Source organism: Balearica regulorum, chromosome 9 (genome assembly GCF_011004875.1).
Source record: "Balearica regulorum gibbericeps isolate bBalReg1 chromosome 9, bBalReg1.pri, whole genome shotgun sequence".
Taxonomy (NCBI): domain Eukaryota; kingdom Metazoa; phylum Chordata; class Aves; order Gruiformes; family Gruidae; genus Balearica; species Balearica regulorum.
In genome coordinates, this window is record NC_046192.1 from 24,311,629 (window position 1) to 24,335,736 (window position 24,108).

General features: G+C 44.0%; 1 protein-coding gene across 1 annotated transcript in view; it reads right to left on the reverse strand.

The window, feature by feature from the left end:
* The window catches only part of LOC104636407 (uncharacterized), a 202,107-nt gene that overhangs the window by 33,190 nt on the left and 144,809 nt on the right, over nt 1–24,108 (reverse strand). Inside the window, 16 exon segments of the mRNA XM_075761610.1 lie at nt 756–884; nt 3,954–4,085; nt 5,710–5,838; nt 6,723–6,854; nt 7,756–7,881; nt 8,332–8,466; nt 9,462–9,596; nt 10,423–10,551; nt 10,899–11,027; nt 13,193–13,324; nt 15,934–16,018; nt 16,020–16,093; nt 17,071–17,193; nt 17,774–17,896; nt 19,946–20,083; nt 22,643–22,765. Of these exon segments, the coding sequence (XP_075617725.1) occupies nt 756–884; nt 3,954–4,085; nt 5,710–5,838; nt 6,723–6,854; nt 7,756–7,881; nt 8,332–8,466; nt 9,462–9,596; nt 10,423–10,551; nt 10,899–11,027; nt 13,193–13,324; nt 15,934–16,018; nt 16,020–16,093; nt 17,071–17,193; nt 17,774–17,896; nt 19,946–20,083; nt 22,643–22,765 (1,974 nt within the window).

Here is a 24,108-nt window from a genome sequence, read left to right on the forward strand (position 1 = left end):
CAGCTGCTGTCAGCAATGGGCTGATAAAGCTGCTTTCGAAACAAAATAATTGTGACTTTGGTTTAATGATCACCATTTGTAGGATCTTCAATCATTTACACTTAAATAACTTTCGTAATGCCTGACTTCGTGCTGTTTCTGTTGTATTCAAGACTGGTTTTTTTATGATGTGCACAATGATGCAGCATGACGGCAACCCTCCCCAGACGATGCCACAGGCTGACTCACAATAATGCATCTAAGGAATCCAGTCTAACCCTTCCAACACTTTACCAAATGATCGGGTAAAAGAAGATGATCTGCTGGATTTATTAAAGTTAAAAGTATATTTGTTCTTCTTAAAAAGTTCCTTTGACGACATGCACAGATCCATGTTTTTCCCTAAAACATTTCAGAGACGCACTAGGAACAAGCAAGCGTAAGGCAGGACAAGCATCTTTCTGCTCAGTGTTCAAATAGCAGGATTCTGGTTAAAAAGAGTCTTCCTAAAGATGTGATATAGCAGGGATCTTAAGCATGTATCTAATTTTAACCACGTTAAAACATGTGCCCAACACGAGGGACACAGCAAAATGCTTTGCTGAGTCGGGATGGAAGCGCACATTTCAGTATCGCCTTCCAATTCTAGTTCAATCATTTACTTACATCAGGTGCTGTAAATTGTAAAACCAGCTCTCTGCATTTAAAAAAAACCCAAAAACAAACCCACAAAACATCTGCATAAACCCAAAAGGGACCGGAGGGAGCAGCAGTACCTCTTCCACAAAACGTTCCTGTCCAGCCCGCCGCACAAGTACAGGCTCCGCTCACGTGGTCGCAGGCAGCTCCGTTCTGGCACTGGCAGCTGTACTCGCAGCTCGGGCCAAAGCTTCCCTCGGGGCATCCTGCAGCGGAGGAATCAAAACCAGATGACGGGTTAATTCTGGAGCAGATCAGGGATCAGCGGGGAATTTTTAGATACATGGGAATTCTTACTATTTCCAAAAGCAGAATAAAGGCAATGGTAAACTGATTGTGATTAAGTGTTCTCCTTGGGGTCCAGGTAAGTTGGGCTGTTTTTATTAAGGTCTATTTTAGAAAAATGCTAAGGTGTTGAAAGACTAAATTCTGCACAGAAAACTAATATCCTCTGAGAGTTGCAAAGCCTGTGACTTCGCAGGTTCTGCGTGATGACACTTTGCACGCTAGTCTGGAATTGCTTACGTGCACATCTCCTCCGGGACTTCATCAGCCAGGAGCGGGGAAGCTCCCAGCTTCTGCGCCTCCTTTTGAGGCCCTATCCTCTGTTTTCTTGCAAGTCCTCCTTCCCCAGAAAGCTGGAGAAAATATGAAATGTGGTGGCTTCCTTTAGAAAGCTCCAAATTGAAAGCTGCATATTTCACTTTCAGGCTCTGCTTCGAAAAATTCAAGCGAAAACATTACATCTGGGGGACAGATTAACAATTACATTGCCACAGCAGTTAATGTGAGGCGTTTTCAAAGATTTGCATGGTACTCAACTATCTGAAAAAAGAAAACAACACTTGAGAACAAAAATAATTTTGTCCAGGATTATAGGAAAATCAATTAAGAATAGGGCCAATTGCCTAATTCATATTAGGTACTTTGGACAGGCTAAAATACAGAGATACACTTGGCTAAACACAATGTTACAGGGCTTCCACTCATGTTTGAAGGGCTTGTGAACTCCCCTCTAAATAGGTTAGGTAGATTATTGCCAGATCTCTTTTGAAAGTGTATGATTTCAGCATTTACATCAACAAAGTGATTTTCAGGCAATCTGGAAAGAAACAGAGAGAACAGAAAACAACGAGCATCTTCAAAGACAGCTCTGCGTCTGGAATAAAGTGGTGGGTTTGGTGCTGCCTGCGCGGAGGTTTAGTGGGCAGCGAGAGGAACCGGTGTGAATTCGGTCGCTCCCGCAGGTGACTCTCTACTAACTAGCGCCAGCCCCTGGGTCTCTTATAGAGGCTATAGGTTGGGATGGGAGACAGGAGGATAGCAAGGGACCTTAAGTATTTCCTTGCTTTCAATCATCTGTGTCAGAAAACGGGCCGTGGTTTAAATGCGGACTTGTTTGAATGTATTTTTTGCAATTACAGTTGAAATTCAGTCCCGGGGTTGAACCAGTGCAAAATCCTGTTTGCATCACCTCCTATTCCCAGAGCCGCAGATCATTGTGCACACCTCCTACACTAGTTTAACGAGTAAATACGAGTGCACTTGTGCCTTAAAAGCTTGATCCTCTACAGCGTTTACTTTTCACTTGAAATTTCAGTCAAGAGTCCAGGTGATCTATGCAAGGAAAAGAGTATTCCAGCGCAGTAACAGGTGTGGGGCTCTCAGCTGAGCGTCCTGCAAACCTACAGCGTTTAAACCTGGAGCTGAGACTTTCAGGGTGATGGCAACAGGTCAGTACACTTCACAAATGATTTCGCAGTCCACATCACAGACAACCTGTCCCCTGCTCGAGCAGGCTGCTGCAACGCATGCCCAGATACATCCAGCCCGCCGGAGAACCTGAGCCGCCTGCAAAGCCGCAAAGGGAAAGAGCCCGACCTGCCGCAAGAGGCCAGAGGTGTCTTGGGAGCAGAGGAGCTCTCCGGGGATAGCATAGATCTCACCGCCGAGGCAGCATAAAATGTATTAGGGAAGAATTACGGCTTTTATAATCTTGCATGCACACACACACACACACATATATATATATATATGCATTTTTATACATATATACACACACAATTGAAGTGGGGTAAAAAAGCAGACTGAAAAAAATAGAAAACCCATAGACAGAACATTAGCGGTTGCCAGATGTTTTGTTGGTGGCTTCACTGATTACCTTGCCAGAGGAGATTACAACCAGCTATTTGGCTACTTTCTGTCTGCAGAGATGCTGTTTTGGGAGAGGTCAAGAGCAAAAGAGAAGTGGAGCAGGCAGCTCTTACTCCGGGAGCTGGTCTTCCCAACTAAGTGTCCTCCCATTCCCTCTGTGCCAACAGCAACGAGAGCTGTAAGATCAGCTTCCCAGGGTCTTTGTCTTAGGTCACCGCTCCAGATTAATTGTTTTGACATTTCTGTGTGACACCGGCAGTTAATTCTGCCTGCACGACTGAGACTCTGGTAGCTACATCTGTGCTACTGTAAGACTGTTAAACTAATAGATAAAATATTTATTTTATTTAACAACATCAATATAATTAATAATAATAATAATGATGATGATAGCAGCAGCAGCTTAACTGTGCAACTTATTGCCACAAGATGAAGTGGATACCAAATGTTGGCATGGAACCAAAAAGGAAACAGGCATATTAATTGGGGAAAAAAAAAAAATCAAGTTGTATTAAATATAGAGATATTGTTTCTGTCTCAAGAAGCTCCTGAGTGACAAAATGATGAAACCTGGAGAAACATGTCAGGAATTATCTATATGCCTGTTTTCATCCTCTCAAGGCGTCTGCTATTGACCTCTATTAGAGACAGATTAGTGGAGATCATGGGCCTCTGGTAAGACCATTGCGCATTTTTGTTGTTAATCAATAGAGGACCCTAAATCTTCCTGATTTTGCTTCTGCTATGTACATGTGAAGCATTTCTGTATGCCTGGCCTTACAAAAAGATTTACGAAGAAAAAGTGCAGACCTAAAACTGGATAAATAAAACCAATATGGAAACTTTTATACCACAAGCCAAACATACATCAACCCTATCACTCACATGAGGACTTAACCTTATAAATAGCCCTTGAGTCCAAAACAAGTCTGAAAATAACTTTTCTGGAATCCAAATTAGGGAAACTATCTAACACCGATGAAACCTGAGAGCCCTGCGACGTGCTGGGCAGAGCGGAGGCGGTACAGCCTGGAGGTCTTCCTGGAGGGAAATATCAGGAAAAACACAATTTCCGCTGCTCAGTTTTGCAAGTTCCCGGTGTCGATAAAGTGGCAACTTACTCCATTCGCAGTGTTTTCCGGTGAATCCTGGCTCACAGAAGCAGGAGCCGGTGACTGGATCGCAGCTACCGTCACTGTTATTGCAGACACATGTGTTTTCGCAGCGCTGTCCCCAACGGCCACTACTGCAGGCTGCAATGTAAAGCGGTATTTATATTGAGAATCAACCTGAGCTTGGCTAACGGGTTATTTTACATCTAAATGAGAGAACAGAGAAGATGCAAAATGGCTTCTTAAGATACAGGCACTTTGGACAAGACTCTCAGCTGCAGCGTGGGGCACAAATCAAGGAAATAAATACAATTTTTGCTGATTTATTTCAGCTGAAGGTAGGGGTTTGTAGGCAGATATTATGCCATCCACATAAACCTAATCATTCATAGTCAATCCATGTCAATCAATCCACAGTCACAAACGCATAGTCTCATGGAAATAAAATATCAGCTATTGACTCACTTAGCAAAAATCTGCATAACCAGAATAGCTAATGGGTAAACCAGACAGATTTGTGAGTAGCCTCCATATTTTCCTCAAATTACTGGGAAATGTAACATGGACACAGGCAGAGAAATCTCACATTCTTAGTTAAAACACCTTACTGCTTTCATTCTAAAAAAAGAAAAAAAATAATCACATAACACTGACATGATTACGGCAATGTATCACAGCATCTCCTTCCTTTCTTGTAAGGATAAGGATGAAAATGCTAATTAGGGCAACAGAAACCTGGTTTTGGAGTTGGGCATCTGTTTCATGCCCAGTCTGCAATAGTTGGAAGAGTTGCCTTACTGAGGCATCTCTGCAAAATAACTTTTCTCATGTTTTAGCTTGAACAGAAATAAAAGCTTTTCTTTGCCATGGTCTCTTAATTCTTTAGACAACCTAGGGAGTTATGGAAAGCTATGTAAATGGCTCTACATCTTATCAACTGGTTTGATTTTTTAAATATGCCTATTGGTGGAAACTTCAGATTTTCCCAGAGTTTTCTTCAGTACTGAGCCCGGAGCGAGGTCCAAAACTTACTGCTGTCAACAGTGGCAATGAACTTATATGATTTTATGTTTAAGACCAAGTTTAGAATGAGTTTTGTATTCTGTTGGCTTTTTGCAAGAGGGATCATAACAAATCAAGCAGAAAAGATGTGAAACAGGAAAAGGAAAGAATCAGGTAGGATGGCTTAACATTTATATGGTGCTATCCAAAAAGGGCAAATCTGCACTTTTACACAGGCATCAATATGGAGAGCGATGCTAAAGTCAACAGAAGGATGCTCTGCTCTTCCAGAGAACAGAATTTCTCCCAGCATTTATATTCACAAGTTAAGAAGTGACCTTAAGACACACGACTGTACATGACACTCACTTGTTGAATAAATCTCCCCTAAACAAAATGAAAAATGGAGAATTAATCTTAGAACTAATCTGTGCTGAAAATGAAAACCAAAACTGTCAGTCAAAATGCTGACAGGACAGATGGTATTGGGCAAAGGGATCCATAGTGTTGAAATAAGAGCTTATATCAATACTTTGCACTTCATCAGCCATCTATTTCAATACTTTGAACCTAAATAATTAAGGATTATAACCACCCAGGCTGTGCAAACCCATAAACACACAATTTCAGAAGCAATAAGATTAGCAAAAGTATATTAAAAAACCGTAATAGACTAAGAACAAACAGAGCCGGTTCTTACTTTTGCAGCTAAGTCCCCGGGAGATACCGCGGGCCCTGTGGAGCGAATACGCATTTGACTTACGGTGTTTGCAGCCGTGGCCAGTCCAGCCAGGAGGACATGTGCACTCTCCGGTGACGTGGTGACACTGAGCACCGCTGCTACAGCTGCATAACAGCAGGCAATTTTGTCCATAGTAACCATCGGGGCAGGCTGAAAACAAATGAACAGACTGCAATTTCACCTAGATAACAACTCAGGCACAGACTGATCTTTTCAAACAAGACAGCAACAGCTTGTCCCCTCAAACATGCATTAGTGGAATCCAGAAATCAAAAGGACAAAATGAAAGAAACATCTGTAATTAGTATACTAGGTGTCTGGGGCTGAGTCCTGTAAAGCGGGAATAGCCTGAGTGACTTTTAGGTACTTCTCATACACATCAGGATCAATCAGAGGAAGAAAAAAATGCTAAGCAAACCTTTGTCAAAAGCGATTTTGTGACTAACAAGGAGAAAAAATATGCCACCAGTGAGGTCTTGCATGAAGCAGTGCCGTCCCTGAGAGCCTATCTATGCCAGCAGGACAGCCATACCAAGGCAGCCTTTAATACTCCTAGGCGAGGTGAGGAGCCATGCCATGGTAGCAGAGGTGGTCTCTGGTGGATCTGCAGAGCCAGCACTGATACTCCTCCTCACTGCTAGTAAATCCTGAGCTAGCGACATCAAGGAGTATTGCTGCAAACATGACCCCAGAGTGATGCCATACAGGCCAATTGGTTGGCGCCTCTTGCCAAGCAACCAGAATTACAATGTGTTGTGGCTATTAAACATCGTGTTTGCAAGTATACATTGCCATAAATTAGGTCTAACGATAACATCGATTTGGGATGCAGTTTAGCTTGTCATTTGCATTTATCTGTAATCTCCCTCTGTTAAATAATGTCAAATCCAAGCTGGGGAATTCCTGAAGCTGAAGGGTCCTTTATCTTGGATCAGTGTGTCTAACACAACAAGCATCTCACAAAACAGCCAGAAGCTTAAAATCAAACCATAAGTCGAATTTTCAAACTGACTTTCTTTTCACGGGGGACTTACCCGCAGAGCAGGACGCCCCGGTGTAGCCGGGGGGACAGTCGCAGGCTCCGGTTTCTCTGTTGCACTGTCCCCCGTTGGCGCAGGGCTCACAGGAGGACTGGCAGTCTGGTCCCCACCGGCCAGCCGGGCAGTCTAGGAAAAAACCAGCAGGTGAGATGCTCCCAAGGCCATTTTCTGTTTCAAGGCAATTACAGATTTCTGCTGTTACCTTGAAGAATTTAAAAATAACAGTAAAACTAAGCTGGATAAAAAATTGTTATGCTATCTCTCCACACACCTCCATACTGCAGCACACAAGAACACATCGAAAGACAGACCCAAAAGCTCTCTTCCGACGTCTGTCCTGGTGTGCCTGGTTTTTTGTTTGGTTTCTGATACAGTAATGTCGGGAGCACTTGGACATATCTGAAAAATTAATTACTGCACTCAGCAAATCAAACCTGCGGAGGACAGTAATAGGCAGACGGATGCAGGAGGGGAAGGCTGCTTTTGTATTTTTGCTGGGCTGAGTGGGGGACAGGATGGTCATCCAGTTTAGAAGCACGTGAGGTGGAGCCCAGGTCTCCATTCAGCTTACTTAATTACCCACAATTACCTTTTTTAATTCCTCCCTTTGTTCCAGGTCCTTCACATGCTGGTCCCACAATAGCTATCTTTGGCCAAGGCCCTTCAGCAGTTTCTGAGGCACATCGAGCACATACGGAGCACAGTCCCAAGCTCGGCTCTGGGACTCAGAGCTGCTCCAATGCCCCAATATCTCTGCCCAACTGGTATATCCCAGCCCAGCATACAAATCACTATTAGTAATTGGAGCAGAGAGAGGGAGCAGGGTAACTGAATCATTTTCTCCCTCCCTCCCAAGCAATCCCATGTGACGGATGTCATATGCTCTGCACCAAGACTTACCCTTTACCCATCCCACAAATGAAGCCTATTGCGTTGCAGCAGTTTTGGTGGGAAACAGAATAATTCCACTTCTTATCGCATCTGCCAAAGCAAGACACTCACTACCCTAGCGCAGCACCAAACACACCTTGCTCACACGTAGCACCAGTCTTCCCAGCTGGGCAAATACACTGCCCTGTCTTCGTATCGCACGGTGCTTCTCCGCAGCTGCACCTCTGCCGGCAGTTCACCCCAAAGCTCCCAGGCTGACAAGCTGGTCAAAAGAAACCCAAAGACACGGTTAGGATAAGGAAGCGTTGTGAAGACGTTAGGAGACACTACCACCAGCAATTTTCAACTGAGCTGTGCTGGTACCAAGTGCTCTACGTTAGCGTCAGCGTCTCAGCGACCGGTGGTCTGTAATTAGCTGCAGCAGAGCTCTAGACAATCTGTGCCTGAAGCTTTAAAAGGTCCTGTAGTTACCTGGACAAACGTCAGTTTTAGTAACCGGCCTCAGCCTTGTGCCTCGCCCTTTGCAAGCAGAGCGACACAGCAGTTGCCAGGCTCCAAACATCAGTTTGGCTTCAGTGGGGAACTGCCAACTCATTATCAACGACAGCAAATGTAACTTTTATTTGCAGCTTCCATATCTGAACATAAGTTTCCCGAGTAAGCTTTCCCATCCAAAGCGTACCTCCCAGGGAAACATGCAGTGAGTACCTACATAAATGGCATTTTTCTCCATGAAACCCAGGTGGACATGGATGCTTGCAGACTCCTGTCTCATGATCACACAGAACATCAGGAGGACAGCTGCACCTCAGTTTGCAACCAGCTCCGTAAAAGCCAGGTGTGCACACTGCAAAACGCAAGTAGACACAGAACACGCATAAGAAAAAGGAAGAGCTAAGAAAACTGAACACAAGTCAGAAAATAATTTGGCAGATAACATATTATAATGTACATTTTAAAGGTGCTGATAACAAAGTGTAAATACTTATTAAACGCGTGTACGGACATTTCGAAGAGGTTACTGCTTAAATGCAACCCGGAAACAGAGTGGCAGAATACTTAAGGATATATTCCATTTACAGCCATCACGGAGTTACTCTTCTCATCTGTCTATACCTTCTGCTGCTCTTTGCCATGGTGCAAAGCCAGCGCTGGGCAAGGGATGCTCTCCCCCAGCAGTGAGCACATCACCAAGAATGCTAAAGATATTAAATACCGCCACTGTTATTCTCCACCAAATCCCGCAGAACTAGTGTCAGAAATCCGACACGTTCCTGCCTGCCCAGAGAGGAATCTGAAGGGAGAATCTTTATTGCGTTACTGTCTGGAGAGGGCTACTGAGACATGCAAACATGAATGTGGAATACAATTCTCTTTGAACTACACCCAAAAACTACAAAGAATAAGTTGAATTCAAAGACCTGCAAATCTGAAGGAAAAGTAGCGTTACTGAAACCATTTACAAATAACCCTGCTGCCATAAAACACAGGTTTTGCCACTTATTTGCTGTCTGTGTGGAAAAAGGAAAGAACAAAAGTGAAAACTCCCACAATCTTGATTATTTAGGGTTGTATTAGAATGTGGTTTCTAGATTTCTGTTGTCATTTGATCAGGCTAAATCTCCTGCATTCTTAAGCTGTGTTCCCCTTGATGTCCCTGTAAGCCCTGCGGTTTCAGGCACTCGTGGCATTTGCTGTATGAAAAACCACAGACAAAATAATTAGTAGAAATGAATATATTAGTAGCAGCAGCAGCCGAACAAAGCAGATGGGAGGAAGAATGAGAAATAATGCTAGGACAAAGAAATAAGCAGACATAGGGAATCTGGCTTTCTATTATACCTTTCTGACACTTTTTGCCGTGATAGCCAGGCTTGCAGGTGCAAGTCCCGTTCCTCGCGTTGCATTCCAGCGTGTGCTCTTTCACGCACTGACACTCCTCCGAGCAACCAGGTCCGAAGGCCCACCTGGGACAGGCTGCAGCCACATGAAAAAGAATCATTAGCTCTGGAATTATGCATGAGTTATCTGAAATTGCACAGTGCTGCAGAATGCAACTGCTGCAAAAAGGAAAACGTTCATTTTACTTTCAGCAAAATACATCCACATTCCTATGACAGTGCCTATTAATGTGTGGGTGTGTAAAATATAGTTTACATGATTCCTTTATTAAGTAATTCATTTCATTTCAAGCAATATGTGGGGAATGCAAGAACTAGAAATGTTTCAAAGCAAACTTAGTTAAGTTTCTGAATGAAAAAATATTTGGATACATGCCAAGACAAAAGCTTTCATGAAAAATAAATTAAAAAATCACAACTATTTTTCAACCTTCTTTTACAAACAAAACCTCTAAGCGCAAAGAAACTTGACCATCTCTTTTGTAATGTTTTTGTTTTGATTTCTTTTATTCCCATTTAACATTTCGCCCTCATCCTGCCCCAACCAGCCCTGCCCCTCAGCTCCCACTCCAACCCTATCGACAGCCACTAACTAACCAGCTCCAACCAGACTTTAACCTCACCAAGAACCCCAGAGTTAACCTGCCTGTCCCTGCCTAGAGTGCTCACCTTTGTGCATCAGGAAATCTCAGTCCTTATGGCAAAGATTATTTGCTTGAGGAAAAGATTAATGAAGTTTCTGGGGCTTCCTGGCACACATCAAAAGTCACGTCCTCCCGCTGCTCCCAGCTCAGGGCAGAACCCAAAGCCTCGCTCATTTTGTACGTGATGCGGAATCTTTTTAAGAGCGTTCTGGTGTGCATGTGTTAAATAAACAGATCTCAAAAATTACAGGGACTTACTAAGATGGCAGAAGCGCCCGTAGAGCCCGGGGTCACACAGGCAGGCTCCGTAGAGTCTGTGGCAATAGCCGTTGTTGGCACAGTTGCACGGTTTGTTACAGTTCTTCCCAAAGAGGCCTTTCGGGCAACCTTTCGAGTGCACAAACACAGCAAGGCATCAGCTGTTAAGCGTTAAAACGTGAACACCAAATCAGCTCTCGTTTAGTTGACACTACGGAAAAAACTCGGCTGACTTGTCGCTGACCCGGGGCTCTGCGCAGCCCGTCTTTACCAGGCGCTTGCTTTTTCTCCCCCTCTGTCTTACTCATTATTTAAACAAAAGTTCGCTGCAAGGCTAGCGACTCGCACAATGGAGACTGTTGTCATTCGGGCCCCTAAGATTTACCACGCACAATTGCATCTAGACGGAAAGAAGGGGACGGCAGCGGTGAGGTTTCAGGCACGCGTTACGGCCGGCAAGGCAAGGGGAGCCGTACCATCTTCGCAAAGCTTGCCGTGGACGCCGGGCGGGCAGCGGCACTGCCCCGTGACAGGGTGGCAGTCGCCTCCGTTCTGGCACCTGCAAACGCTGGCGCAGCCTCTGCCGTACGTCCCGGGGGAGCAAGCTGTGGAGAGAGCAGGGAAGATGAATGGGCCCAGACATCCTTTCCCTCCGCTAGAAATGAAGCGAAATAAGACCCCAGTCATCAAAACTGAGCAAAGGAGAGAGTCCTTTTAGTCAAGCGGGCTCTAAACAAAGTCCTATTCTTTCTATATAAGACACATCCATCTATTATTTGCTAGATAATTTTAAAAGGAGGCCTGAATTAACCAAGCTTACTTATGTGAAGTACTACGCGATATATCCAAATTCTCCCCTCCACACAACGCATGGGGCTCAAAAACCACTGCCTGTTAAGTACAAAGCTTAAAAACCAGCGCACAGTTTTGAATATTTGAAAATAAGTATTTTAAACATTTTTTGCTCTCCCAAACACTATTATAAATATAACATTGTGTTTTCCCAACATAGTCCCTGAAATTCCCTAGATGATCGTGGCAGAAAGGGATCCACATCAGCGTGGGATTCCTTCCTAAAGCTCTCATCGCTCCAACGCAAAACAAATTGTGAAATAAAGCCTTGCTCCACTATTTGCAGCCTGAGCTAGCTGAGTAAATACAGTTGCTGGAGTCATCTGACTTAACTGACATTTTATCAATGTACATTAAGAAACTTGACATTTCACATCAATTTCCATTCGCTTTCTTTCGTGCATTGCTCCAGAAATTTAGTTGCAGTTTTCTCAATGGTTTGGCTTACCCTAAACCCATGGACTATGCTGCATATTAAGAAAGTGAGAGAAAAGAGTGAAAGCAATCACATATGGCTAAGTCACACAGGTTATATGTTGTATTTATCACTGTCAATGCCTACTTCATCAGACTGCAGGTTTGGCTCAATAATGGAGTCCCATTAAAGTTCTTTAAATTCTAGCGGCAAATTCCACCAGATTACAAGCAGGATATCTACTGTAATTACAGAGCGAAAATTTTGTTATTTATGCAGCAAACTAAAGAATTTGTATCCTGTCTTGAATTTTTTATAGTCTATCCTGAACCACCAGAGCACCATGAATAGAAGTAAGAATATCCTAACTTGATAACTTGAGCTGTCTTAGGTAGACTAGAAATTATCATTTTAATCCTCTTCATTCCTATTCAGCTGTCCCCAGTGCTTACAAACCAAACCCACGATCAGTCTCCCAGAATAACTATGGGCAGACTGTTGGTTTCAATCATTTGCTGTTTTTCCTATATTTCTGTCCTTGTGATGATGCCTCCTAAACAATCTTGACAGTGACTAACCCAAAGATTGCTGTCTGCCCATGCTAAGTAATAATTCTTCATCATCTATTTGTCTCATCAGTGAGAGCCCAGACTTTCTGAATGTGATGGGCCATCCCACCACGAAATGGAGGGACCCATCTCAAACACGCAGAGAGAATGCTGCGCGTAGACTCAGACAAGCAACACAAGTGTTGCCGAACTGCACACGAAGAACGGCGCGTGGTATGTCAAGAAATCACTGCTTCTATCTTTCCAGTTGGTTTCGACACATACTTCTGAACCAGAAAGATCTTCTGCCAGGAGGCAGGAATGAGGAGAGTAGGAAGCGACTACAAAGGGCAGTGGTCAATTTGGCAAGAGGATTCTGAAGAATACAATTGCCAATATTAAAAATCAACCATCCCAAGAAAATTATGTTAATAATAAAAAGAATGATATGGAAAAAACCAACCAGGCCCAATACCAGAGAAAAAATTTACCAATACTAGAGAGAAAAAACCAACGAAACAAAAAGCAATGTCTTGGAATGCTATAAAGGAAAAATCAAGTTTAGCATCTATGTCCACCCAGATTGTCACACCACCTGCCAGGACAGACTTCTCAAAGTCAGCGAGGCAAGTTGTGCAGCAAAGCATGGCAGGCAAACCTTGGCACTGTTCAGCAGCAGAGCGAACAGGAATGAGCACCAACACAAATACTTAGGAAGGGGCATTGTACCGCACTGGAGGGCAGAGACCTCGCTGTCGGAGGGTTCGTTTTGTATACTGTAGCATCCCTCACAATTTCTATTTAATTCGATCCACCTATGAAGCAACTGTGCGCTCCTTAGAGAGCTTTAGAGCTTTAGACATTAAAAATACAACAGGTTATTCTTCTTTCCTCCCTATCTGCAGTGTCACAGCACCAGGACAATGTCCCCACCTTTCGAACACTCCGTACTCACTTTCATTACAGATAACGCCGGTCCACCCAGGTGAGCAAACACAGCCGCTGTGGTCACTGTTACATCTGCCTCCATTCAGACAATCCTCACAGCTCAAGCTACAGTCATTGCCAAAAGTGTTATCAAGGCAAACTGAAATAAAAAAAAACAAACAAAAAACCAAACCAGAGAAGGCTTAGTGAGCATCCAGACAAAATGCTCCCGCAAGCTCTTACCTACTGTTCCAGATGCGCAAGTATAAAAAGGAACCTGCACAACATTGTCAATCTGAAAAAAAAGTACTCATGTTGGTAGCGTTAATGCTGATAGCACTGCAAATATCACTGAGTCGTCCCAAAAGAGGGATGCAAATGGAGGTTCCCAAATTTCTCTTCAAATTGTAGAGTATAAATAAAGGGAAAGGTGGGACTTTAACTGGAATTTACTCCCTTAAATGCTGTAATTCCCAAAAGAGCACTTAAAACTACTTTTTAAGAGCAAATATTTTGCCTTCAGAAAAAGTGAATTTGCACCTAATCTAATTATAATTGTATATAATTATAAGTATTTTGTGGGAGAGAATCTCCTTTTCTCCTGGCTAGGCTCTCCTTGATGTTCTTCTGTTGCAGTGGATGCAGTGCTATTTAAGCATAGTCGGTGAATTTTAACAGCATAGTTCAAGTCTTATTTTAGGAAAACAAAGCATAATACACATTTATCACTTCCTTTCTTCTTCATGGATATAAAGAAAAGGGTTAGTCTATATAGAACAACAAAAAAATATGGAAATGCATTCCTCCATCACCTTCCGCACCCTCCTTTTCTCCCTTGCACCCAAATACATGTGTGGACTCGCACACCCTCACGCTCTCTCTTTGTGGGGTCTACTAAGAAAGGCATAGAACACAAACGTTACTCTCTGCTAAAATATCCTGGAGACATTAAGATGCTGTACACACGGTCTGTTTATTGCCTTCGAGGCTTTATGGCCATGGCTGGAGGCTTTTTGGAAGGGGATTTTGAACAACACCTGAAAGCGAGCTGGCAGATTATTTTAGCTAACAGTAAGTCAGCAGGCTGGTTGCTTTTCACCAGCAATTTTCTATGTGAGGCCAGATTTCCTCTAGGTCTCAGCACCCAACTGTTCTTTTTCTGAAGCTGAACAAATGCCCAAGCTTTCAGACACATTCAGAATCCCAGTGCTCCCACTTGGAACAGGTTACAAAGTCCTACTTCAGGAGAAGAATACAAATTACCCTTGAAAACATCATGCTTCTACATTAAAAAGTCATTCAAGCTATAGAAAATAGTTAATTACTTACACCAGCTTATTGTTTAAAGCTGTATTTTTATATTATAGATAGCAGCACAAAAATATGTCTGAAAGTATAAGGAATAAATTAATATTTGGGAGGTAAACCATTACAAGTTTCATTTTTCCACCACCTTTTCCTACAAACCATCACATGCTGCAAAGCTTCAGCTTTAGAAAAAGCGCAGATGCTCACCTATGACTGATAACACCCAAATTTATGTGGCTAAACATAAATAAAACATGCAAAAACTGGTCAATAAATATTTGATTGTGGTTTCTAGGCCTGATAATTTTGCCTGTGGTTATCTCATTTATCAGTTTCCCAATTGGTTATCAGTGTCATTGAGTCCGTCTGGATGCTATGTGATTTGGGAGGTCTTAACAGTTTTGTTCATAGAAATAAGTTAATTTTTTATTAAAGCCAAGACCAGCTCCTGATTTTTGCCTGTAGGGCACAGTGCTCGGATGAGTAATTAGCTCATACAAAAATCACAGGACATACATAACGAAAATAAGAAATCTCATCCCTCCCTGGTGACCCGCCAGCACTTACTGCTCCCATTGGAAAGCAAGCACAGGGTTTCAACTCACGATACTTTTACGTGGTGAAGTTTCCGCCTTTCAGGTGGAAGGACTGAAGTCATGGCAAAGTCCAGGTGGGGTGCAAAGCAGCTTGCTAGAAGCCACACGGACGTGCTGCTTTGCACCCAACTCCCATGACTGTGTGCCCTCACGTGCTCTTTGCCACCAGTTGTGCCAAGCCCTTGGCCAGCCCATGCATCGGTCTGTGCTTTTCCTGGAGAATGTGCCCAAAGCATCAAAAGGGATCTGAATTTCCACAGGTTTTTTTTTTTTCCCCTCAAACAAGAATGCACATATCTTAAGCAAAAATCTCTGCAATTATTATAAAAGGACTTGTAAACACACACGCCCCCACACCCCCCTTTCCTGGCCACAGGAGAAAGGGAGCATTTCCCAAGGGCTTGTTCTCAGTAGACCAGCTTTGGTGGATGTTGTGCATTGCAGTAATCCACGCAGTCGTCTCGCCCCCGGAATGAACAGGATCTTTCTGCCTGTTGCCTCTGGGGCTTTGTGCACACACACAAAGAAGTTTTTCCAAGAAGCCTCCCATCCCTTGCTTGCTGCGCTGCTCACTTTTCCCATGCCTCCCTCCGCATCCCTCCCTGCCGCATCCAGGCAGCAGCAGCCTCGACTGAGGAGCCTCCCTGTTCCTCAGACATGTCCCATTTGGGATGGGACACGTGGCGATGCCTCCTCCCTGCTGGCGTGGAGGACAGGCAGAAAGCAGGACTAATGCTCCCCCCTTCTCTGCTCCTCCTGATAGCTTAAGCCCAGCCAGCCCAGCATCATTCTCATCCCAAATCCTCTTTCTGAGACTATTTCCCCCATTTGCTGCGATGGCTAAAAGCAATGCTCGTTCACTCACCGACCCTGTGCACCAGGGTGAGTTCTCCTCGCGGGTCTTCATCCTCGTAGAGGGCACCAAGCGCATAGTGAAGGAGCTGGGGGGGGGCCTCTGAAATGCAGCCCCGGAGCCTCAGCAAACCCCGCTGCCTCCTCCGCATCCGTCTCCTCCCCACCTAGGGCTGACACACACACACACACAAACGCCATCAGGACCTGGCCCCGAGTCTTCCTCTGTGACATTTTCCTCTCATTTACATTTGCTTTTATTATGCTGGTAGATTTTTCCAGCTACACCCCTGTGCAGTCTGCACAGCAGTCACAGCTGATTCATTTTCTCATCTGTATTTATAAACAGAATTCCTGCTATCCACAAAAGAGAAAAGGGTGAGGGGGGGAAAAAAAATTAAAATCATTCTCTTTCCTTTCTTCTGGAAATAAACTCTGGTCCCAGAGAGTCCAAAAAAAAAAAAAAAAAAAAAAAATTAAAAGGGGAGTTTAATTTTCCTTACTTGAAGTTTGAGATTATTTTTAGTTAATGAAGGTCATTACTCTAGCTCATTTTGGACATGACAAATATAGAGCAAGGCTGGCTGTCCAATTTATTTTCAGAAAAACTAAAATTTGAGCCTTAATATGATGGGAAATCAGTTGGCTTTCTTTTTGGAGTTGGTTAAAATGTCAAACTCTGCCCAAGGTTTAGCAGGTGCTAAACTTGGTTATAAAATTAAGTTGCTAGGCTAAACTCAGTACTGGTTACACTGGCAGAAATCCAGAATCACACCACTGACTTTAGTGGAAAACTAACCTTGATTCATCAAAGCAGAATCTGGCTACCTTTTTTCCACAGGATGTTAAACTTCATCAAATAGTGCAAGAAAACTGTCAAAATAGTATTTATTTCTAAAACACGAGGTTTAGGTTTTCAAACATGTCCAGGGGATTTAACTGTTCGTGTCCCATTAATCTTTGGCAAAGCCTGTTACTTGGAGACGAACTTGCAAACCACATGGTGCACGTAGATCTACCCTGGCCGGCATTCAGACGTGGCTTAAGTTGGGTTCCCAGAATCCCAGGATCTGTCAAAATCTCAGTTGAATTCACATTTTAAATCAGTGGGAAATACTTTAATGGCCTTCAAGATGTAAAAATAACTTACCGATGCAGGACCACCTGTTAACACCAAGCCTGTAACCTTCCTTACAGGCACATTCGTATGACCCCAGAGAATTAACACAGAAATGGTCACAGTTGCCATTATCAAGACGACATTCATCCACATCTAGAAAAAACAGATACAAATGCTGATTAGGTGCAAGTGCCTCTGCTTGGAGAGTGTACTCTGTGCCTGGCTGCATCTGAAAAATTACTCGGCACATAAGAAAACCTGATTTTCTTTGTACTTTGGGGCTCTCCGTTTCTCACTATATATTTGAGATAGTAAAACATTTCAGGTCAACATGGAATAAGTTATTTCACCTGTTTTTGTCTCCAGTGAAACAGCTACTTTAAGCTGCTAAGCTCAGTTGATCCTTTGGTTATTTTGAGGGCTCTCCTTTTGTAGAAGTAGTCTTTAACACACATCAATATACAGTGTCCATGGAGAGAGGAGGAAAAGTTCCTCTCTGCTGGCTCGTGTTCCACAGCCCCACTTGCCCATGCTGGATGCTGGGTTATTACTACATTCCAGTCTCACTAAGTGGAAACTACACATTTGTCAAACCTTATCAGCAAAGCTGGCATACGGTCACTGATTCTCTTATTAGGGAAATGCCCACAAAGCCCTGGGTGAGCTTTGACAGCATTTCTGCTTCCCACTGTTGTGCTTGGTTAGACTGAGCCACTGATAGCAAAGGACTCACCGTCACAAGCGCAGCCGTCGGCGTTCAGCTGGAACCCCGCTTTGCAAGCACACTCGTAGCCGCCTGCGTAGTTGATGCAGAACTGGGAGCAGCAGGACTCTCCGGTCTTGCACTCGTCCAGCTCTGCAAGGAAGGGGCGGCTCGTTCAGCCCTTGGACACAGTCTGAGCTGCTGCCACAGTTTTGCTCAGTAGCTACTGGGCTTTCCAGCCCATGCCTTTCTACATCTTCCTCTCCCTTCACCCGCATAAGACACTGTCTGAATCTTTCTCCCACTGCAGCCAATATTCTCCATGTCTAGGGAAAGGCATTTTTTCTGCAAGTCTTAGGTGCCATGAGGTGATTTACAAAACAAACTAGGTCTCACCAGCCCACAAATACCATCTATTTAACAGCAATCTGTATTTAACCGTTCACATTTTTGTAGGTTCAACCTTTTTCCACGCAAGCTAACAGCAAAACCAAGCTCTGATCCAACACCTCATTTGCTGGACATCAGCAGCCTGCTAGGTGCAACTGTAGTTTTGGATAACTAATTGCCCATCGCCTTATCCTGCCCTGTGTCCATCCGGAAATTGGTATCGTCGACACCGCTGTTCTGGTGATTAGATACAAGAATTGAGCTCTTATCTTTTCACTGCAGGCTTTCAGCTGATCTCAGCCCTTGCAGCCTGCTGAGCAGGTCGGTGGCCATTCAAGGGCCACCTTGTCAATGCTGAGTCTGCAAAATGCTTTTGAACGTTACCCAGACGAGCAGTCGCAGATGGGAAAGGTCAGTGTCTCAATTAACCTTGGAAGGAGTACCAACATTATTAGGAAACACCGACAGGAGAAAGAGGAGAAAGAAAATGTAATTAATCAATTGAGGTGAGGAGGTCAGCATGAAAATGATTAATGCAGGTTATTTGAACACAGACTGTTTTCCAGAAATGTTACAAGCCGAGCTCCTCTGCAGCACGTCAGAGGATGCCTTGCTCTGGGGTCTAGCAACAGCCCCTTGTCTGTGTAGGAATACGAAATGTGCATCCCACAAAAAGGAGATTTTTGCTGTTAAGAGCAGCTTTTCATGTCCTCAACCTTGCCAAACCCCTCCCCTGAGCTCTCACTTCCCTCGCTGTGGCCAGACTAACCGCTTCCCGCTGAAATCTCCATCAGCAGGTCCCTGAGCTGAGGCGTTGGGGGGAGGCTGCTTTTCCTCCTCTCATCTGTACACAAACGAGACTGCGTAACCCATCCCACCCCTGTGAGGGTCCGAGTCCAAATCTGCCTCCCTCCCCTCCCTTTCATTTTTTAAGCTCCAGCATCAACTGCCCTTGCAGAGCTCGGTGCTTCCCTCCTCCCCTTACCCTTCCTCCCTCCTGCACTTGGCTTTTTCTTTTGCAAGACCCTTCTGGTCTGTAATGCCTCTCGCATTCACCAGAGCTCCTGCACTCTACTGCTCCTCATGTCTCACTATACTGCTCTGTGATGCCTGCTCTCCCCCCCCGCCCCCTTCTTGGCTATTCTTAAAATTTTAATGGCATAGTGACAGTAAGTCTAAACTAGAATGAGCTACAGTTTGCACAGCAAAAGCAGTAAACAAAAAAAATCACATCATAAAATTGTATAAAACATGAAGGAATTTTTAAGCTCTTTTCTCGAAATAAAAACAAATCTAGCTCTATTGCTTTCACTTCCTAAGTGAGACTTCTCGCAGCCAGAAGTGCAATCTCATCACTGAGCAAATCTGATGGAAATAGAGCAACTTCCACAACACAAAGTGGAGTTTGCACATGAAGCACTCCAGAACAGCAGTGCTACTGCTCCCAGCCAGAGCCGACCCTCTCCCCAGCCGCCAGCTGAGCTTGGGAAGGAAAAAGATTCAGCTGAGTGATGCTTGGGCTGGACTCAATGAGGTACCGCAACTGGTGATGCACCAACGTGTCATCTTCCATTTGGGAGGCAGAACTCCTTCCCCTCGTTACTTAATGATCCCAGCAAACACGCAGAGCCAGGCAAGCTGGAGCAGCAGCTGAGGAAGCACCAGAGGATGGTATTAATTAAAACTTGTAGAAGGGCAGAAGACGGGAAGGCATTTCCTTGAACGACAGCTCTCCTGCAGGCTCCCCTTGCAGAGAGACCCGCCGCACCTCCTCCCTCCTCCTGCCGAGGTGCAGCACTCGCCGTGAATTACCTGCGCACGTTTTGCCATCAAAATCGAGGCGATAGCCATTGTCGCAGGAGCAGCGCGGCCCCGCAGTCGTGTGCTCGCAGTGGTGAGAGCAGCCACCGTTGTTGTTCTGGCAGCTATCGACAATTTCCATTTCGATGCCTTGTGGAGAAATAAATCAAAAGAATGTTAAAAAGCAAGCACAGGGGAGAGTCACCAGAGAATAAGCCTTCCATAAAAAAGCATCCATAAGCCGACTGCTGTAGCAGGAAATATAAACTCAGCTCCCACACACACCCGAGAAGAGCATGTTTTGGAGTCACTGAACTCCAGGTATTTGTCTCCTTGTGTCATAACAAGAGGATGCTCGTGACTTCAGTAACGTGAAGCCAGCTCATTGTTTCAGCAGTCTGCCTGTTATGGGAGCGTTCAGGGGTTTCCTGAGATTTACGCTTTGTTTGAACACAACAGCGAGTTCTGCCCTTGCCCCAAAGGAGGAAAGGAACCATCTGAGAAGCCCAGCTGGTTCATCGCATCCAAGTCTGCTTACACTTTCCAAAAAGCAGCTTTTAGTTTTGTAGGTGAATGAGAAAGAGTTGGGTTCTGAAACACCCACCAAACTTAAATGCCTTAACTTCTCATAGTGGAGTCCTGTTGCGAGCCCGACACCTAACCACAAAGCAAAACAATCTGTGGGTTTTGACCCTTGGATGTCCCTTCAAGAGGGCACAGGGCAGCTCCTCTGCGGAGACTTTGCCCCTAAGAAAGGGCGGTGGTACGATGCCGTTGCCAGCCCCCTTCGCCCTGACAGACCACCCACCCTCCTGCACTTGGTCGTGCTGGACTGTCCTCACAATGTTTTGGCCAGGTCCAGTGGAAACACTCATGTAGGAATGGGAACATCTGGCCATCTCATTCCCACTGAGGTACTTCATTAAATGATTTCTTTAGGATGAAAAGAAAATATAAGGTCAGTTATAAAGTTGGTCTTGAAGAATTAGCCAGCTTGTCTTGTTACAGAGCTATTTAGAGAGGAATTAATTTCCCATAATAGGTAGGAAAACTGAGAAACACCCTCCCTAAAGGAGCCACCGTACTTCCAGTGACACCCAGCTCAGAGCGGTGGCCATCAGATCCGGTACAGAAGGACGGCGTTTCCCCACTGCCGCGGCTCACAGACGCAGCTGATCCTACCCCTCCTTGTGTGCCCAGGGAGCAACCTGCCTGACCACGAGAAACGCAAGTCAGCTGGAAGAGGGTGTAAATCAGGAGAGCATATATGAGGGCTACATCTCATGCCAGGGAGAAGAAATCTCGTCTCCTGTCCTGTGTGTTACGCTGGGATTTAGGAAACTCAGTGATTAAACGCAGAATCTGATTTTATACACTATCATCATTTACTGTGTCTCAGTTCTTCATTCCAGTAAAACTGGAATAACAGCTCTTCCCCATGCCACTGGGGAAATGCAAGAATAAACAAAGATTGTAAATGGCTCAAACACTGGGATAATCCTGATCATAAATATATGCAGACTGTTTTTATTTTTATTGTTTGCAATATTTGTAATATTGTACAGAAGGCGCAGAGAATCACCATCCCCTGAGGTTTGCTGAACATAGAGAAAAAAATATTATCAGAAAATCACAATGAAATCTAAGTGGTCTAAACCACTTTTTTATCCCCATAACAGATCATTTCATGTCTATATATTAATTGCGTTTCCTCTGCCATTGCACTACTCACAGTTCCCCATCATGTAGGAAATAATTCTCCAGGATGTCTCTCACATAACTGGTTTTTGGCTTTAGTGTATGTTAATGTTTTGAAACTGATTTTCATCCTTATTAAGCATTTCTTACACACACATTCTTAAAGAAAGCATTCATTCTCTGGCATTCAGCATATTTTCCTAAGGAAATTCTGCAGAAAGTTCTTGCACAGTATTATTAGATTGAATGATGTCTGCCCACCTCTTCGCTAAAGCAGGTCATGCTTTTGTCTGCATTCCAGGTCCATAACAACACCGACTCTTCCACATCACCTCCTTTATTAATCTAAATTTGCCCTCAAGGACAGCCCAGGGATCACCTATCAACTAACAGCGCTGGGAGTCAGCCCCCTTCTCAAGAAAAGCAGTGTTGACTAAGAAACCGCGCTGGCAAGAGGTAAGTATGTGAGACAAAAGGGCTCAGCATAATTTTAAGTTTGGGAAATTTCAGTTGTTCAAATAGTTTTTTCATGCCCAATCTTGCTTTTTTCCTTTTTGTTTTCTTTTTTAAAGCATCTACTTAACTGTGTCAATAATCTCAGGAGAAACATAAGTAAATCCAGACAAAGACACGAGCAGAACATCATGTTGGTTTTCTTTTGCATCAGATGTAGCATATAAAAAAATTTGGGAGGAGGAGGGCAGGACTGAATATATTTCATAGAATAGCAATATTTTGGTAGTGCTGCAACAGAATTCACCAGACTCTGAAGATAAACCAACAGCGCTATTTGCTCTTTGAAATGCAGTAATTAAGGTCTGCGAACACAGGCTTAGGAATGTATCAACCTGCAAAACCAGCAGTAGCAGAAGATGAAGAAAATAGTATTAAGCTTGAGCTTTTGCATACATTTATTTTGCTGGGAGTGCTAATCCAACTGAATTAAAAATGAAGCATAGCAGTTTGCAGATAAGATAGCCTGAAACGCATAGCTGTAAAAATGTCACTTACGGTAGCACTGCTTTCCATCAGCCCCCAGCTCGAAGCCGGGATTACAGACACAGGTGAAGGATCCCAGAGAGTTCACACAACGATGAGCACACCTGGCTCTTCCTTCTGCACACTCATCAATGTCTACGAAGCAGAGAGAAAGGCGGAGATGTTCTTTTGGATATTAAAATAAAAAGAAAACTGCTCTACGTGCACATGGGTGTCTTTCCAAACATCCACTGAAAAGAGCATCCTGACGTTAGTCTACAAATGACAGCATCTGATGAGTGTAGTAACGCTGAACTCACAAAGCTATTCTCCAAAATACTATTTTTTTTTAAACACCGCTGATCTTGAACCTTTCAACATGAGTATTTACAATATCAGACATCATGTTTACAGTACCAGCTGAAGTAGCCAGTTTATTATTCCTACAACAAAAGCAATGCCAAAAGAAGCCGCATGAAGAACCCAGAAAAAACCAGTCCTGTCTCCCAGTACCCTAAAATTATCACTAGCTCCTTGCAGCCACGATATTTAAATTAATGGAGCAGGAAATATCTGATTATCTCCTGAATGCCAAATGATTTGGATTAAGTGGTGGCTGGGTGTCAGCAGGGAAACGGCAGATGGAGACAGATTTTCTCTGTCCCATCCCTGAATCCTGCAGCTTCCTCTACAGAAGTCCAGCCGGGAGGCACCTACTCTAATCAGGAGTTTCACCCCACTTGTAAGAAAAGACAAAAAGTAGGGAGGCTGTTTTGCACCCAGTTCTCTGTCAAACGCTCCATTCCTCAGCTTTACACTCACTAGTTCGTATTTTGACGTTAAATGCCACCAAAGGCATCCATTTTCCTAAAGTCTCAGTGAGGCATAAAAATACTTTTAAGGAATAATTGTTGGGAAAAGAAAAGCAAAGCAAAAACTTATACTTAGGGCTGCTGCTGTGGAGCACAGCTGCAGAAAACACCAACCTCTCTGCAAAGACTGGTATTATCTTGCACGTGGCAAACCCCTAACCCACCTCCCGCTCCTTCTCTTGTTCTGACATTTCACTTGCGAAATACAGATTATTTATTGCACCGATCCTGGGTCAGCATCTTGCACACAGGAGAGAACAGTCCGGTGTGCAGCTCCTCACCTTTTACCACAGCAAATCACTTTCTAACAGGTTTTTTTTTTTCCTCCACGTGTGCTGTAATCAGTGCCGTACTCACGGCCCCTTGTACTTGAACACAAGTAGCTTTATGAGTGCAATCAGCCTACTTGCAAAAAGAGGCCCCAGGCAGTGCAAACACCACACACCGACTCATGAAAATTTCAGGATAAATGACAGCTTCTCTGAAACAGCAACATGAGTGGCTGCTGTTTAGAATAAAATGGGTTATTTCTCCTTTTTCTGTAATTAATTGTCACTTTGCAAATAGAGGATGTTGGCAAACGCTGTAAATGTTCCTCTCTCTTTTTCTGCTTTTTTCAAATAGAAA